This window comes from Hipposideros armiger, unplaced genomic scaffold (genome assembly GCF_001890085.2).
Source record: "Hipposideros armiger isolate ML-2016 unplaced genomic scaffold, ASM189008v1 scaffold_21, whole genome shotgun sequence".
NCBI classification, from domain to species: domain Eukaryota; kingdom Metazoa; phylum Chordata; class Mammalia; order Chiroptera; family Hipposideridae; genus Hipposideros; species Hipposideros armiger.
In genome coordinates, this window is record NW_017731371.1 from 6,592,372 (window position 1) to 6,611,648 (window position 19,277).

Sequence of the window (19,277 nt, forward strand, 5' to 3'; positions counted from 1 at the left end):
TTTTAACCACAAATTAAGCAGAAATATTAACAAGTGAACAGTATAATACATTTAATTGTAAAAATAAACACACTGAATAAAAATATTAAAAGTAAAATTAAAAGGAAACAAATAATGCTACTAAAACGTTATTTTTATAAATTATTAACGGCAAACATTCAATTTGTCTAAAATAAAAAAACAAATTAAATCTAAAAAAGAATACACATTTTCTTATCAAATCTACAGTGTTTTAAATTAGATGGAAATCCTTAATTCTAGTGCTTTAAGGAGATATGATGTAAGTAGGAGACCCTTTTTATACAACAATTTGGCAACAAAGTCATAAAAATATTTACAACTATTGGCTTCTTCCAGGAATTTATCCTAATAAGATACAAAGATTTATAAACAAGATATTCACTCTGTATAATTTATAAGAGTGAATATTTATAAACAGCGTGACTATCAAAAAATGGGTGACAGTAAACAAATTATGACATAATTATATGAAAATTATATAAACATGAAAAATCATATTTTTAAAGGATAAGAGCTAACCGTTTAGAACAATGCTCAGCATATAATATATTAATAAAATAGAATAGTATATTGTTCTATATACAGTGTGATTATAACTTTTCATGTGTATATATAAAGATATAAAAATAATAATATTGGTGTGGTAGAATTTAGATTATTTTTATTTTTTTTATTTTTCTGTACTTTTGAAATTTCTATGACGTACATGCATTTCAATATCAGAAGAAATATATATTCTCTTTCTCCTCACAACACTAAATAATGAATTAGTTGATCCTTTCTCACATCCTTCCTTCAAAGCATGATCTTCTGGATTTTCTTTTAAAGGACAGGAAAATAGAATAAAAATATCTTGAGAGTTAAATGAATTTTATATTTCTAGACAAAAGCCCTATCCTAGTTTTGATAATTTGATTTTCTATATCAATTAAATAATTTTGAATAAATGTTGATTTTTATTTAGTAAGCTTGTGTAGCTATAGCCCATTCAGGTTAAAATCTATGGAATTTATTGGGTTGTCAGAAAAGTCATGACGTATTTTCTCTATGTTTTTCAAAGGCCATTTATTTATATAAAGAACAAAGATCAATCAACGATATATTGCCCATTTTGTTCGATAACCTTTTGCCATCTTTCAGTGAGCTTCATAATTCCTCATTCTTAGAAGGACCTGTCTTTATTTGCGAAAACCTGAACAAGGGGCTGATTTACAGCCTCATCTGAATTGAACGTGATACCATGCAAGGAGTTTTGAAGAGAGCGAAACAAGTGGAAGTCTGACAGCACAAGGTCAAGCGAGTATGGTGGGTGTGACAACACATCCCACCCAAGCTCCAGTAATTTTTGATGGGTGATCAAACTTGTGTGTGGTCTTGCGTTGTCACGATGGAACACAACTCCTTTACAATTAACAAGCTCTGGACATTTCTGGATGATGGATTCATTCAAACTGTCCAATTACTGACAGCACACATTCAAATTAATGTTTGGTTCCTTGGTAGGAGCTCGAAAAACATGACACCTTTAAAATCCCACCACACTGAGAGCATAACCTTCATCTGATGGATGTCTGATTTCCATGTCATTTGAGGTGAATCATCACGTCAGGACCAAGACCGTTTGCACACCACATTGTTGTAAACAATTCACTTCTTATCACCAGTTATCAGTCACTTCAAAAAAGGATCGTTTTCCTCACATTTAATGAGCATATTGCAGATATTTATATGCACCATCAAATGAAGATCTTTGAGTTCATGCAGAACCCAAATATTGAGCTTGCTTACGAATCCCAGCTTCTTCAGGTGGTCTTGAAAGCTTGAATGATAGATGTTCAATGTTTCTGCAATCTCTCATGTCATGTAACGTGGGTTTGACTCGATCAATGCCTTATTTTGTCGTCCTCAACCTCCGTGGGCCTCCCTGACCGAGGAGCATCGTTGAGATCAAAATCACCAGCACGGAATTTCATGAACCATTGTTGGCACTGATGTTCTTGTAGAGCGTTGTTACCGTAAACTTTATGCAACTTTTCACAAGCTTGGCATGCATTCTTCCCTTTATGGAAGTAAAACAGTAAAATACAGCAAAAATGCAGTTTGGTCTTCCGTCTTCAACTTGTTGTAAAATCTCCAAAACTCAACCAAATCGCTCAATTTTTTTTAGAATGAAGCTAGAACTGTCAGCTGTCAAATGACATAGCAATAACATAGATGCGAATGACTCTAGTACCTCCAAAAGTGAACCAGTTGCCATCTCAAACATGCGTCATGACTTTTCTGACAACCTTATAGTTTATAAACCACCTTATTTTGGTTTCTGGAGTGTATTTTATAAATAATGATACTTGCTAAAACCCATATCTGACCTGAAAAGCATCCAAGAGTTAAGCCATATTAAAGAGTGTTCTCGGGGCCGGCTGAGTGGCTCAGTTGGTTAAGAGCTCGCTCAGGAGTTTGAACTCTGAGCAACAGCAGTTCGAGTCAGCCCGAGCTGAGCAGCCACTGAGCTGCCAACAGGTGGTGGGATGGCTCGGCTGAAAAAAAAAAAAAAAAGAGTGTTCTCTGTTCAAGCAGGATTAATCCTTAGATTTGTAACACTGGTGTTCTATACAGGAATATGGCATTGGAAAATCCAAGAGCTAGTTCCTGCCAGGTAATCAGTATCTGACATGCCCATAGGTGGGAACCAAGGAAGAACTGGTCAGGGTTTATTTAGTGGTAGAAAAGAATTCTGTGTCCTGGAAGGAGCTGCTCTTATCTGAGTGAAGTTTCTTTTTTCCCTCTATCTGCAGAATATTTACCATTAACCCCACTGATGTGGCCCTAAGGAAATCAGCAAATCAGGCTATTATTTCCATTGTATCCACAGTCTTAGCTGTCTCTCTTTTTTTAATTTAATTTTTATTTTTTCAAATTAGTTTTTACAGTTAAAAAAATCAAATAGTACTCTCAAGACAAACCGTGCCTCCCCCCCCACCACTATTAATACTTTGTCTCTGCAGTGAACATAGGGTAGCAAATATCTTTTCAAATTAGTGTTTTTTATTTTTTGGATAAATACCCAGAAGTGGAATTGCTTTGGTAGTTCTATTTTTAATTTTCTAAGGAATCTCCATACTGTTTTCCATAGTGGTTGCACCAACTTACATCCCCACCAATAGTGCCTATGGCTTCCCTTTTCTCCATATTGTCTCCAACGCTTGTTATTTCTTGTTTTTTGATAATAGTCATTCTAACAGGGATAAGGTTATAGTTTTGATCAGTGTACAATTCAATGTTAATTAACATAGTGTTTATTGAATATAGAATAAAATATAGTTCTATTTTTCTTTTAATTTCAAAGTATGAACTATTGGATTGTTGGAAAAGTCATGATGTATTTTTTCTATGTTTTTCATTGCAAAAATGTGTCATGACATTTCCAACAAGTCAATAGAAGTAAAAATACAAGAATATTGCACATTCAAAACTAATAGTTACAAGTAGTTGTCATAATATTTGCAAGCCAGATATTACAGTGATTAGGTGACTTCAATTTATTGTTTACTATAAGCTAAGCACTGTAATTAACGGTATACTGCAGTATATAAGTGAGATAGGAATTATTATGAGTTTTTACAGATGAATAAACTAAGAATCAGAATGGTATTCAACCACTTTTTCAAAGTTATGTGAAAGATAAATGATAGAGCTGACAGTATAAACTCAAGTATATTTTATAATTTTTTGTAAAGTAATGTTTTTTTTGCTGAAATATGCTTTCTTCCTTACATCATCTCTAACAAAATAAGACTTCAAAATTCTGGGGTTTAGGGATAACTTTTTCCAGATAGAGGGAAATAAAAGCTACTGTATTTTGCCTCATATAATGCACACTTTTTGCCCAAATTTGTGAGGGAAAAATAAGGATGTGCATTATACATGGGTAGTACTAATTCCGTATCTATATAAATGTTTTTAAAACTTTTATTTATACTTATGAGTTAAAAGTGTAACTCTAGAAATCAATAATGATATCCATATGCAAAATAATACCCTGGAATATGATAATCAGTTTTGTTGAACTTGCAACGATGAAGAGTTCTTGGCCTTTTATGATGCATAAATATTGTAAATTGTTACTGGTACATAAAATTTCCTTTTTTTTTTTTAAGATTTTATTGGGTAATCGGGGAAGGGGATCAGACAAGTTGCTGACCTTTTGTTCCTCAGTCTAGTTGTGGAGGATGTTGCTTCACTGGCCCATGTTGGTATTATCATTGCGCTCTTCCCAGGTGAGGCAGATCGGTCGCCGGCCACTGGACGGCCGCTCACAGTGGCTCCTGGCAGCTCATGCTGGCTGCCGGCCACTCACAGTAGCTTACGGGAGCCCACTGCAGCTCCACTGCAGCCTACACCATCACCGGTGACTCAAGGCAGCCCAGCTCCAGGTCGAGCTGTTGTTCACCATCTTAGCTGTAGAGGGCGCAGCGTCACTGGCCCTCTTATGTGGGATCCGAACCGGGGCCCTGCTGCTCAGAGCTGGTGTCCCAAGCCAACTCTTAACCAACGCGCCACTTGGCCGGCCCAAAATTTCTTGTACCTTGTATTTGTTCTTATGTTTTGTAATTATTTGTTACATAAAATTTTTTGTACCATAATGTTAAAAAATAAATACTAAAATTCCTTTATAATAGAAAAAAACAAGTACCTAAATATAAACAAATAAAAATTTGAATTAAAAAATTAAAAGAAAGATTTTTTTCCCCTGAAAGTTTGGGCCAAAACTGTGGGTGAGCATTATACACAGGAGTGCATTATAAATGGCAAAATATGGTATTTTACTCTTGGCCAGTGTTAGTTTCATGAGCTATTGGACACAATTCTGCAGCAGAGACTTATATGATTTTTTTTAACTTCCCTTCCATTATTGCACATATGTAACTTACTTCTGGATATTTCTCATTTAAGTAATAGTAACAAAAGGAAGAATTGGAAATTAGGATTAATAAATTACAAGTAAAATCTTTTGTTCTTACAGAAAGAAGGAGAAAAGGATCACCAGGTGCGTTTGGCCATTGGAAATGGTATACGGAGTGATGTATGGAGAGAATTTTTAGACAGATTTGGAAATATTAAGATGTGTGAGCTTTATGGAGCTACCGAAGGAAACATTTGTTTTATGAATCACACTGGGAAAATTGGAGCAGTCGGGAGAACAAATTTGTTTTATAAAGTAAGTACAATATTTTCTTTACAAAAGAAATATTTTGAAGTCTGCTAACCTCTCTTCTAGCTTTATGCTTGTAAAGTGTATCACCTTTTTAAATTTAAGTTGAAAACTTCTATAAAAAGGTAGTAGCCTCTATATAAACTATGCTGCTATAGGTTATGAAATCTTCAGCCATCTCCCATGTCTTCCCTCTATTGTATGGAGATAATGATACCTAGTTATTCTGTTTGTTTTTAATTTAATAAGTATAAACAGCAAGCATAGGTCTTGGTATATATTAATTTGACTCCATTGTCCTTCAGTATTTTCTATCCACTATTTCTACTTACCTTTCATTTTTGTATCACTCAAAAATTATGTATAAGCTTCTAATATATGGTTTCTTTAAAAACTGTATCAAGATACCACTAAAATCTTAAAAGCAGCCAAAAAAAACACCTTCCTAGGAATAAAGATTTACAGCTGATTTCTCAGTAGCAGCCATGGAAGATCAAAGATAGTGGACAGATATCTTCAACTGGCTTGAAAGAAATAATTGTCAAGATAGAATTTGTATTCAACAACATTTTTTTAAAGAATAAAATTGAAAAAAAAGGGCCAGCCGAGTGGCTCATTGGTTAAGAGCTGGCTTGGGATGCCAGAAGGCCCGGTTCGGATCCCACATATGAGGGCCAGTGACACTGCCCTCTACAGCTAAGATGCTGAACAACAGCTCAACCTGGAGCTGGGCTGCCATGAGTCCCCAGCGACAGCGTAGGCTGCAGCCTCGGCTGCAGTGGGTAGCCATGGGCTACCATGTGTAGCCAACAGCCAGCATGAGCGGCCAGCTGCCACCATGAGCGGCCGTCCAAAAACCAGCAACTGATCTGCCTCGTCCGGGAAGAGCACAATGATGGTGCCAACTTGAGCCAATGAAGCAACATCCTCCACAACTAGACTGAAGAACAAAAGGACAGCAACTTGTCTGTTCCCCTTCCCAGATTCCCCAATAATAAATAAATAAATAAATAAATAAATAAATAAATAAATAAATAAATAAATAAAATTGAAAAAAAAGACGAAAATAGTCTCAAATTATTTAGCAAAATTTATATAGCCTCAAGGGAAAATAAAATTCAGAATCATAGTAGGATATTTTAGTATAGCTCTTTCAGTATTTCACAGAACTAGCAAAACAAAAAAATCTTTCAGTGATACAGAATATTTGAATAACACAAAAACAAACTACTTTAATGAATGTATAGGACACTGCATCTAAAAGCTACAGAATATCCATTCTCTTCAAGCTCTTAGGAAAAATTCACAAACATTACTGGATCACTTAGGGAATTCTAGCAAATTTCAAAGGATTGAATAAATATGGATTATATTCTCTGATAACAGTTTAATTAAGGTAAAAATAAATTTTCTAAATGGAAGTTAATCATCTCCTATATATTTAGAAATAAAACATCTCTAAATTTCCATGAGTCAACAGAAAATTAGAAAGTAATTTGAGCTGAACCATAATGAAAATATTACGTTTTAAAACTCTTGGACTCAGATAAGAGCATCTGAAAATCAGTGGGCTAAATAACCATTTATATAAGTTAATTTTAAAAACCAACTAAAATAAACTCGAAAAAATAAAAGGAAGAAAATAATAAAAACATACATTTTTAAAAAAGAAAAAGAAACATTTAGTGTCAAAGAGATAAAAAATATAATTTTTTAAAAGTAAAGAAATAGATTCAAAGCTGGTGTAAATTGCCCTTATGTTTGGAACCTACAGAAGGTGCAGACTGTTTTTACAGTGCATTTTTTGGGGCTTTAAGGGTCCTGTTGCCATATCAGAAATATATCTGCATGCTGAACAAAAGTAATTTGGGGAAAGTAAGTACTGATAGTACTGAGTTTACATTCCTTACAGTTAATTTTCTTAATTCATTGCACTGATTCCATTAAGAATTGGCATTTTTATTAAAAGCTTCTTAGTGAAGCTGAGTCATTCCAAAGTAATCATCCAAAAGGGGTACAATGAAGATTTATATTTTTATTACATGCTTAGCTTCATTATAATTTTCTAATATCTCAAATTCCCGTCAGACTGTAATAATGTCAATAATATAGGAAGTCATGATTGTCTCCAATTTACTTAGAAAAGTTCTGATTTTCAACTCATTTTAGGTTATATTTTAGGAAAAAAATATGAATTATAGTCTGCCTTTTCTCATTTTACTGGTATATTGTTTTGTTATATAGCAGGCAGTCCAAAAACTTTGGACCAATAACTGTTTCATAATTATGTGGGGAGATTTGAAATGGGTGTCTCTCAAAAATGTAAACCTAGTAGAAGCTTACACTTATTGTCCCAGAGAGGAAGCAGCCTCTAAACAGAGTTAGCATGTGAAGGGAAAAGATAAGGCTGCAACACAGAGTTCATGTGACCCAAATGTCTTTCTTGTGTGCCATATGTACTATTTAAATACATGACACTAAAGGGATATGTGTCCCATATATGCCTCCAAAGCAAACAACATAAACAAATTTTGTGACAATGCATTTGAGAGACAAACCCAAGTAAAAGTTATGGACTGCCTTCTTTTAAACACATGGGGATAATAATTGGGAAGGAACAAACATGAAATCCCTAGAGGAAATAAAACTTGAAAAGGAGAAAATTAATCTTAAAAAAAGGCAGCTGAAAAAATATGGAATGCACATCAAAATAGTAAGTCCTCCAAAGTGGCTAGGAAATGTTTAGTAAACAGTTTCCATTGGTTCAAAAATTGCAATAATACTCTTTCTAAAATACGAGCTCAAGGAAGAGGAAAGTGCAAGAAAAATATAACTCAACGGAGTTGGAAACTAAGCATACTCAGCTCAAAAAAGAAAAAGAAAAATATTACAGAAATGAACACCATATTAAAAGACTTAAAAATAAACAACAGAATTGTAAATACCGTTAGGGAGCATAATGGATAGAATTAAAGAGTCACACAAACAATAAAAAGAATACACATATAATAACATAAAATAAATTAAAAAGATAGATTTTGAAAACATAGACAATGGTCTGACATTTGCTTAATTGGTGTTCCACAGGAAAAAAATCAAAGAGCTATAAAATTATTTGAAACCTAATAGAAAAAAACTTCCTTAAGATAAAGATTTGAATCTTCAGCAAAAGAGCACATTGTGTTGCAGGGAAAAAATATATATGGCACAGAATGTTCATCAGAAAAAAACATACCCTGGTGAAACTACTGAACATAAATTAAAGAACTGTAAGGAGATGCTGAGGCAGAAGAAACAAAGGATGTACAAAGTGGAGGGTAGAAATGGAAAACATCTCAGGCATCTCTCAAAACAAAAACAAAACACTCAATACCAGAAAAAAAATAAAAGGAAAGTAATGTTTTCACCTAAGAATATAATGTTTTCTTCATGTATAAAGGCAGCAAAGAGGTGTTCTCAAAAGTTTAAAAAATCAGAGCACATAATACCCATGTATTTATGGAAATGCAATATTTCTTTATAAAATTCACTGAAAGAATTTCCGGTAACCTGAAGGTAAAGCAGAACTGAGCAATGAAGGCATCATCTTCAGTTAAAAGGTTTCATTGAATCCGTTTAAATAAAGATTGAACGGCTCTGAGTTATGTTTACAGATAGAATGGAAGTATAAATCCTCACAATATAAAGATAATTATGGCACTAACAAAAATGAAAGTTTGATGGGAGGAGAGGAGAAAGCATAAATGCTAATTCTCTCATTTTTCATAGTAGTAAATCCATAGATACAATGTAAAGGTAAATAAAATATGTCACTTAATTAAAAGGCTCATTCTGTTCACATTTTTATAAACTTTTTTTTATTGTCTTTAAAGTAGGCATCTTTCAGGGCCTGGGAAACTTAGCCAACTGCAAAGTTAGTGAACAGTCCACACGTAACCACCCTTACTCCTGACTTTGGTTGCAGTTTGGGAGCCCCGAAGACCACCGTTAGGTTTGATGATTCACTAGAAGGACCCTCAAAACGCACTGAAAGCTGTTATACTCTTAGTTACAGCTCATTACATCTAAAGGACACAGATTAAAATCAGCCAGGGGAAGAAGCAATAGGCAGAATCCAGGAGAGCACCAAATGCAAGCCTCCCAGTTGTTCTCTCCAGTGGAGTTAGGACAGAATGACTTTCCAGTAACCGAGGCGTGACAACATACATGGAGTATTGCCCACTAGGGAACCTCACCCAGACTTGGTGTCCAGAGCCTTTGGGGGACTCCATCATTTAAATCTAGTTGGCTGCATCCGTAGCTGCCCTCCATCTACAACCTCTCAGGAGGTCAAGCTGGGTGACCCAAAGCCCTACAACTGGTCACATTATTGGTGTGGCTCTAAATCATCTTTTCTATCTGGTTGCCCAAGGCCCTTAGGCAAACAAATACACTCCCATCCCTCACGACATTGCAAGGGTTTAGAGATTATGTCCCAGGAGCTGAGAGCAAAAGCCAGACCTCTGGTTAAACTCTGAGTTAAGGTTAAATTCTTTACCCCGGGGACTAATATCTCTTATGCGAAAGAAACACTTTAGTTTAACTTTAGTTCCATTTACTTTTGTTAAATTCAAGAAATTTTAAATTGACAGCATGTATTGAAACAGTGTGGTTTTATTTTTCACAAATAATTTTAATCAATTTCCTACCTTGACATCAATTTCAACACAAGTTTGTAATGACATTCATCAAGTGCATTCCTTTATACTGAGTGCCAAAAAAATGTATATACACTTTCAGAGAGGAAAAAACTGTATTAAAATTGTAATACTCAATATATACCGATAACAAGAGGTGAATACAAGTCATGTGTATACATTTTTTGGCACCTCCGATACGTGTTTATTAAAAGTTTTCAATGTGCCTGGTACTGTGAACACAGTCAATAAAAACAGACATAAATTCCTGCCCATGTACAGATCATATTCTATTGAGGAAGACAGAAAGCAAACAAGATAAAAAAGTAAAATAGAGTTCATATTACATACTCATATGTGCTAAAGAAGAAAATTAAATAGAAAAGGAGACTCTGTGTGTGTGTGTGTGTGTATATGTGTGTGTGTGTGTGTGTGTGTGTGTGTGTTGGGAGGGATTTTGCAATTTCTGATAGGGTGACAAGGGAAAGTCACAGTGCAAAATTGACATTTAGGAAAAGACTTGAAGGAAATAAGGGAATGAGTCATGAGACTACCTGGTGTTCAAAGTGGAATGAACAACTGGTGCAAAGGCCCTGAGGTGGCTATAGACCTGACCTGGCATGTTTGAGGCTGCGGTAATGATAGTGAGGTGAGCAAAGATTTTGAGCAGAAGATTGAGTGCACCTGTTTTAGCTCCACTGGGATCACTTTAGCAGTGTTAAGAGTATATTACACCATGTTGATTATGGTGAGATTTGGTTGAGATTTGGGGAAATATTAAATTTTCTTCTTTTTCTGTTTTGCTTGACTTTTTTATATAATAAAATGACGAATTTTAACCACAATTAACTCTGCAACCATTCAGAACTATGCTGTTGCATAACAATGCATTCTAAGAATAAGTATTCAAAATAACCCAACTATATGTGATATTATATGATAATATATAAATATATATTTATAATAACTAGGTAGATAGACAGGTTTGTGATTTGTGTGTGTAAGTGTGTTTGTATTTCTTTAGCGTCATCTGTTTAAGAAAACAGAGAAACTGCCCTTGACCTATGGTGCCAGGTAAATGAGCCTCCACTATATAGGTCAAGACAATGTACTATTAATATAATGTTGAAGGGAAAAACCCTGAATTGGAATCACTGTGCCAAGGGCCCTTGCCCCAGCTCTGCCACTGCTTGACTTTCTGACATTGACAAGTCACTTTCCTCTGTATTCAAAGTCTCCTCGTGTATTAATAGAGGAAATAATTTTTGTGTTCCCTTTCTACCTTCTAGATTTACAAACCTGAATATGCAAAGGCATCCAGGTGTGTGTGGGAACTTCAAGGGCCAAGTTGTCCGGCCATGTTGTTGTGTGCTGTGCAATTCCAGGGGATCCATTTACCTAGAAGGTTATGGATGGGCCCCTGCAGCTGTGCTCTGGACACATGTGCCTGTACTTGTACGTGGACATACATTTAGGGTATTTGAAAGTGTGGCACCTATTTTCTTATTTGTTTTTATAATAGCCATTTTTGTAATGTCATGGGAACTTTTGAAGGCAGGAAAAAAAAAACCAGAAATCCCCCTGGCTGAGACGTAATACTCTGATCCCAGCCACTTCTAGAAGATGCTGTGATATATGTAAATTTCACTTGTATCATAAAATTACCCAATTGCTGACCATCAGGTCCTCTGTATCAGATAACAGCACACTGAACAGTGCTTTGGTGTGGAGTGACTCTCACTCACACACGTAGCTGCCAAATAAATGCAAAAGAAAAAACACTAAAGCTGATAACACCAGTTGCTGGGCAAATTCTTCAAAATATAAAGCATGTTAAAACAGGACAGGAAAGATGGTGCGATGAATAGGACTCTGTTCTTGTTTGGCCAAAATGATAAATGCAGTTCCGGAATTTCTGGAATCTTTCTTCTACCGGTCATTAGGCAAGTGGCCAATATCCTGTTATCCCAATTACAGACAAAGACCAACAAGATGCAAGCTTGCATTTTAATAAAGAATCTATATGTCTAGAACAGGGGTCAACAAACTGCAGCTCGCGAGCCACATGCGGCTCTTTGGGTACGTACATATGTCTCTGAAGTAAAATTGAAAATAAAAACAAAGCTATCATAGTTTCATTTATAAAGTGTTTAAAGGATTTCTAAATTTTCCTTATCTGTAAAAATATATTTATGGCTCTTGAATTATTTTTAAATTGTTGTGAGGTACAGGATTGGCTCTTCCGTCTCAAAAGTTTGCCGACCCCTGGTCTAGAATAAGAACGTATTTTGCTTTGGTCTTTCATTGGACCTCATCTTAAAATAGGACACTACTATTTTCTACCCCATAGGGTGTTTTGACGATTAAATTAAATACTGCTCTTAAACTTTCGCACAGTGTCTGGCATACAGTAAGTGCTCAATTAATATTAGTTCTTATTTACATTTTAATTCAAATAACGAATTGTGATTCTAGTTACATGCTGATTTTACTGAAATTAAAAACCAGAGATATTTGTGCTTAGTCTTTGATAATAATATTATTACATTTATCTCAGTAATCTTATCTTTTCTTACTTATTTGTTCTATATTTGTTCATTTCGCTCTTCCTCTGTCCTTCTTTCTCTCTCTTTTATTTGTCCTTCCTTATTATTTTTTCTCACTTCATTTTATTACCTCCATTTTAGTTTACTATTTTCTAGTTCAGCTTCCTAAGATTGCTTATTTAATTCATCAGGAAAATCTCAATTTTCTTATATATAAAATGAGGGGGTTAGATTGAACCAGTCTGTAATTCTCCCCTGGGTCAGATTTTAGTGGATCTGTGAATCTGTGTGACATGGTAATATGGACATTGCAGGAGCAGGGCAGCTGCGAATATTTGGAGACAAGGAGAGATGTCCGATAAGCGTGGTTCCCGGTGGGATGTGGATGTTGCAACAAATGTGCCACCTCACACCACCATAGTGTACAGGAATACTGAGTGTTAGTTTAGGGACATTCCAGTAAAAGGCCTGGGGAAATGGTCAAAGTAAGCGTCCAATGGCAAGTACTTTTTGGTATCTCGTCCCTTTTCAAAGGATTGTAAGTTAAAAACAGACAACAAAATCCTTGTATTCACATAGTTTACATTTTAGTTCTATTAAAACTTTCCATTTCAAGGGATGTTTTGAATGATTACAAAAAGATTACAAAAAGAAGAAGGCAAGAAAGTGGTCCTCTTCCCTAGAATTCGTGGAGTATGTGATTGCATGCATTTACCGTATTTGCCGGCGTATAAGACGATTTTTTGGCCCTGAAAAATATGCCTCCAAGTGGGGGGTCGTCTTATACGCCAGGTACACTTCAGATAGACTGCCCATAGTGCTTGCCCCGTGCCATAGTGGCCTCCCAATGCCCGCCCACTTCATTCCACATACCGTTCAGGCATCAGCAGCGCTGCTGGGTGTATGCTCGGCTGTTATGCGATTTTGCTGTTATGCGATTTTACCACACTCGCAAAATCGCACACAGCCGACCATACACCCAGTATGATAGCGCAAAATCGCGAATCGCGATACCATACTGGGTGTATGGTTGGCTGTGTGCGATTTTGCCAGTGTGGTAAATTCGGGTTACCGTATATTTCTTTACATATGCATTGAAGATTCGCGATTTTGCGCTATCATGGTGCCTGTTAGAATGTTGAAGAGCTCGCACTTGCGCACTAGTGAGGTCCCAGGGAGATGCTGATGCAAGGGTGGACCAGACTGCTATAGTGACAGGGCGGGCAAACAGGGAGCAGGGACCAATCAAATCAGGCTTTGTATACAGCCAACAGCCAACCACAATACTGCACCATTGTACAGGACAGCATAGAAAATGTCGACCAGTCAAACCCCTATCATCCCTATCATGGCACCAGCCAAAAGAAAGAAGTATGATGCAAATTTTAAACTGAAAGTTATAAACTTTGCTAAGGAAAATAATAATTGTGCTGCTGCAAGACAATATGGAGTAACAGAAAAGATGGCTCGGGACTGGAAATCAAATGAGAAAGCATTAAAGAGTATGCCAAGGGGTAAGTGTGCATTAAGAAGAGGCACCCCACACTGGCCAGAACTCGAAAAACATGTAGCAGACATGGTGGCTCAACATCGCCAAAACGGTTATGTGGTGACGCGAAATACAATACGCTTGTTTGCACTTCAGTGGGCCAAATCAAATCTGATATTGTTTTACCTTTTATTTGGTGTGTGGAAGGTGTGCGGAAGAGGGGGTAGTCTTATACGGCGAGTATATAACAAACTCTGTATTTTGAGTGGAAATGTTAGGGGGTCGTCTTATACGCCCAGTCTTCTTATACGCCAACAAATACGGTACTCAGTCAGGATGAAAATCAGTAATGTTTTGTTAAGGTAGTGTGCAACATAAAAGAAATGAAAATAATTCCAGTACATGAGTGCTCTTCACTAATACCGTCAATTTTGATGATCAAATATGTATTAAATTTTACATCAGAGGGTTTTAATAAATCCACATTCTAATTCTTTATTTCAATTGAGCATAAAATCTACTACCAGTAGGTGTCACTTCACAAATAAATAACTAAATCTCGTTTTCATTTGATTTTGTTTTTGCAGCTTTTTTTTACTTTCGATTTGATAAAGTATGATTTTCAGAAAGATGAACCTATTAGAAATGAACAGGGCTGGTGTAGTCGTGTGAAAAAAGGTAAGATTCTTGTATCTAAAGATGTCACCTCAGGCAAAGTTTCTCAATTTCCTTTGAAATTACTGCTGATTTTAGAAAAGAAAGAATGGTTATTTCTAATATGTAATGTGACTTACTTGGAATTTCAATGCCGGTAGAATGGCTTAATTATTAGACAGACGGTAGGGGCCCCAGGTGAGTTGATCAGATGGCAAGTTATTAAAATTTAAAAGTGATTACTATTGGCTCATATTTTTCTTATTCCACCACTTCTGGTTTGTGATAGAGGCATATGTCCAATGTCCTGTATCACCAAAATATAACATTAAAATGATGGACTTAATTTAACATTCTAGGTGTTGTGGAAAGTCAGGCAGGCTTGGATTGAAATTAGAGCTTTCACACTTAGAATCTCTACTACTTTTGGAAGTTCCCTCAACCTGTCTGAGTCTATTTTTGTTCATATATAGAGGGGACAATATTGATTTTGTGAAGTTATTGTTGTCATTTAAATGAGATGATGTATGCAACGCCCTTTGGAGGACCTGGCATTGGGGCTTGTTATGCCCTCCCTTCTCTTCTCCCTCTCATTCGCCTCCTCTACCAAAGTAGACTTTCTTATAATTTTTGGCTAGAAATTTTAATGAAAGCAAGTGCCCCAATTAACTTTTCTGCTGCATAAAATCAATCTAGAAAATTAAATGCAGAGATGTGCACTTAGAATTGTTTAGAGATCCGGTCTGAATAAATCAAGCCAAAATTATTCTTATTGCCTCAGAATACGTTTAAAATACATTTCAAACATAATTTCCATTTAAATCTGTACCTCAAATATGGAGATAAAGGTTGCAAACCTGTTTTTTGTTTTGTTTTTCTTTGTTTTTTACTGGCAGCTGAAAGATTGGAATCTGCATAGCCTTATGTATTAAAAAACAGATTTCCCAATCTCTGCGGTTCAAGCCTGAGGGCATTTACCAAATGTTTATTTAACTCAATTCTATAGGTAGTATCCAAGAGAAAAGTCATTTCTAAAGAGACTGCAAAAAACTTCGTTTTCTTAAATATTTTTTATTTTTCAATTACAGTTGACATACAATATTATATTAGTTTCAGGTGTACAGCATAGCGGTTAGACTTTACAAGGTGTGATAGAAAAAGATGGTAATGTTTAAATAAAAAAAGATTTATTACAGTAAAAAACACATTGCCATTAATCCCCCTCAAAAACACACTTCAAACACACTTATCCCATTCTTCTTGACACTTTCTGAAGCAGTTCTGGAAGTCCCCTTTCGTGAGTGTCTTTACTTCATCCTCTATCATGACAGCGATCTGTGTCATGCATCGCTTCTGGTATGGCAATTTCTGTCAAATAAAAACATTACGGTGTGTCCTCATCCATGTTATTCTCTGCATCTGGCACCGTGCAACTTCTGGCTCTTCCCCAAAGTCAAAATGACCATTAAAGGTACACGTTTTGAATCAATTCAGGACATCGAGGCAGCCACAACAGTGCAACTAAAGTAACTCATGAAAGAGGACTTCCAGAACTGCTTCAGAAAGTGACAAGATCAATGGAATAAGTGTGTTCTAAGCGAGGGGGTGTATTTTGAGGGGGATTAATGGCAATGTGTCTTTCATGGTAATACATTTTTTTATTTAAACATTCACTGTATTTTTTAATCACATCTTGTATATAATTTGTGATGTAATTTCCCTGTTTATTCTAGTACCTACCTGGCACTATACACAGATATTACAATATTATTGACAATATTTTTTATGTTGTATTTTAAAATATACATGACTATATTTTAGCTATTAATTTGTACTTCCTGATCCCTTCCCCCTTTTCTACCCATCCAAGTCTCCTTTCATCTGAAGCCATCAAAATGTTCTCTGTATCTATGAGTTTGTTTAACTGTTTTGTTTCTTTTTTTTTTTTTTAAAGATTTTATTGGGGAATCAGGGAACGGGAACAGACAACTTGCTGTCCTTTTGTTCTTTAGTCTAGTTGTGGAGGACGTCACTTCACTGGCCCATGTTGGTATTATCATTGCACTCTTCCCAGATGAGGCAGTCGATCACTGGCCATTGGCTCACGATGGCTCACGGCAGTTCACAAAACCACACTCCAGCTGCCAGCCAGCCCCACTGCAGCCTATGCCATTGCCAGCGACTCATGGCAGCCCAGCTCCAGGTTGAGCTCTTGTTCACCATCTTAGCTGCTGTAGAGGGCGCAGGGTCACTGGCCCTCATGTGGAATCCGAACTGGGGCCCTGTTGCTAAGAGCTGGTGTCCCAAGCCAACTCTTAACCAAAGCGCCACTCGGCCAGCCCTTGTTTGTTTCTTTATTTGTTATTTGGAGTCCACATATAACTGAAGTCATATGACATTTGTGTTTTCTATCTTACTCCACTTAGCACAATACCCTCTAGGTCCATCCATGTTATTTCAGGTTGCAAGATTTCATTTCTTTTTTTATGGATGAGTAGTAGTCCATTGTATATGTACCTCTTCTTTATCCATTCACCCATTGATGGACACCCAGGCTGCCTTCATATCTTGGTTATTGGAAACAATGCTGCAATGGACATATGGAACACATGTCCCTCGAAGTAGTGTTTTGGGTTTCTTCCTATAAATACCCAGAAGTGGGATTACTGGGTCCTCCTTTGCCTCTTGTTATAGCCTTTGTTTTAAAGTCTATGTTGTCTGGTATAAATATTCCTACCCCAGCTTTCTTTTTTCCATTTCTATTTTCATGAAATATCTTTTTCCATCCCTGTACTTTCAGTTTGTGTATGCCTTTCTATCTGAAGTGAGTCTCTTATAGGCAACATATGTAAGGGTCTTATTTTCTTATCCATTCAGCCATCCTGTCTTTTGATTGGAGCATTTAATCCATTTACATTTAAAGTAATTGGGTTTGTTTGTTTTTTTAAAGATTTTTATTGGGGAATTGGGGGATGGGAACAGTGCTGGGGAATTGGGGGAAGGGGAACAGACAAGTTGCTGTCCTTTTGTTCTTCAGTCTAGTTGTGGAGGACATTGCTTTACTGGCCCAAGTTGGCACCATCATTGTGCTCTTTCTAGGCAAGGCAGATCAGTCACCAGCTTCTGGATGGCCACTCACTGTGGCTGCTGGCCGCTCACACTGGCTGCTGGCTACACACGGTAGCCCATGGCAACCCACTGCAGCAGGGGCTGCAGCCTACACCGTCGCCGGTGACTCACAGCAGCTCAGCTCCAGGTTGAGCTGTTGTTCAGCATCTTAGCTGTAGAGGGCGCAGCGTCACTGGCCCTCATATGGGATTCGAATGGGGCCCTGCTGCTCAGAGCTGGCACTCCCAAGCCAACTCTTAACCAACACGCCACTTGGCCAGCCCCAGATGTTGGTACACTTGATGTTGTCCCAGAGACCCCTTAAACTATACTTATATTTTTGGATTCTTCTTTCTTTTTGCTGTTGTAATTGGGTATTTTATTGTACCTTATCTTCTAAATCAGTGATTTGATCTTTTGCTTCATCTCACCTACTATTGATTCCCTCTAATGTATTCTTCATTTCAGTTATTGTATTCTTCATCTCTGGCTGGTTCTTTTTTATGTTTTTTATCTCAATTTTTACGTTTCCTATCTCTTTGTTGAAGTTCTCCCTGAGGTCACTGAGCATCCTTATAACCTGTGTTTTGAACTCTGCCTCTGGTAGATTGTCTTCATTTTGTTTAGTTCTTCTTCTAGAGTTTTGTTCTGTTTGTTCATTTGGGACATGTTTCTTTGTGTCCCCATTTTGGCTGCCTCCTTGTGTTTGTTTATATGTATTGGCAAGAGCTGCTCTGTCTCCCAGTCTTAGTAGAGTGGCCTTATGTAGTAGGTGTCCTGTGATGCCCAGTGGCACACTCTCCCTGGTCACCTGAGCCAGGTGCTGCAGGTGTGTCCCTTGTGTCCCTTGTGTAGATTGAGTGTGTCCTCCTGTTGTAGTGGAACCTTGGTTTCTGTTTGCACATGTGGAAGGGACTGACCCTCAGGCTGACTGGTTGTGAGGACTAGCTGTGACTACAGTGGAGGAGCTATTGTGCAGAGGCTGACCCTATGGAGCAGGATTCACTTTAGCAGGGTGCTGGCCCAGTCTGCCCTTTGCATGTATTGTTCATGGAGGCAGTGCAGTGGTCCTCCTGGGAGGGCCCTGCCTCAGGCCAAGTTCAGCCGTAGCCTGTACCCTGCCCAGGGCCCCTTGGAATGATCTACAAAGCAATCCACAGATGGCTGCCACCTGCACTGGGCTTGGAGGCACCTGGGAGATGCCAAGTCTCAAACCTAAGTCAGCTGCCACCAATACCCAGCTTGGGGCTGCTTAGCAAGAGGTACAGGGCATGTGGAGGCCAGATGCTGCTTGTTTTGGGTTTTGAGAACCTTTGAAAGATTTTAGGAAAGTCTGCAGCAGGAGCCAAGGCAGACCTTTTGAATGGAAAAAACACTGGAAGTGGTTTGGGTGGACTGGCAAGTTGGGTGGTGCAGGGTCTCAAGGAATCACCAGAGCCGGGCAAACAGTGTTAGCCAGGTTGATGGAGATTCATAATGGGGACCACCTGCGTCTGCACATTGGGAAGGAGGAGGGCTCAGCAAAGGGACAGTGGATTCTGACAGCACTTCTGTCTGGGAGAAAGCAGCCC

The 19,277-nt window shown here is 37.2% G+C and overlaps 1 protein-coding gene across 2 annotated transcripts in view; it reads left to right on the plus strand.

The window, feature by feature from the left end:
• The window catches only part of SLC27A6 (solute carrier family 27 member 6), a 62,352-nt gene that overhangs the window by 33,660 nt on the left and 9,415 nt on the right, over positions 1-19,277 (plus strand). For both annotated transcript variants that reach the window (XM_019635288.1, XM_019635287.1), the window contains exons 5-6: positions 5,045-5,239; positions 14,532-14,622. In XM_019635288.1, the coding sequence (XP_019490833.1) occupies positions 5,045-5,239; positions 14,532-14,622 (286 nt within the window). The remainder of the gene's footprint in view (positions 1-5,044; positions 5,240-14,531; positions 14,623-19,277) is intronic.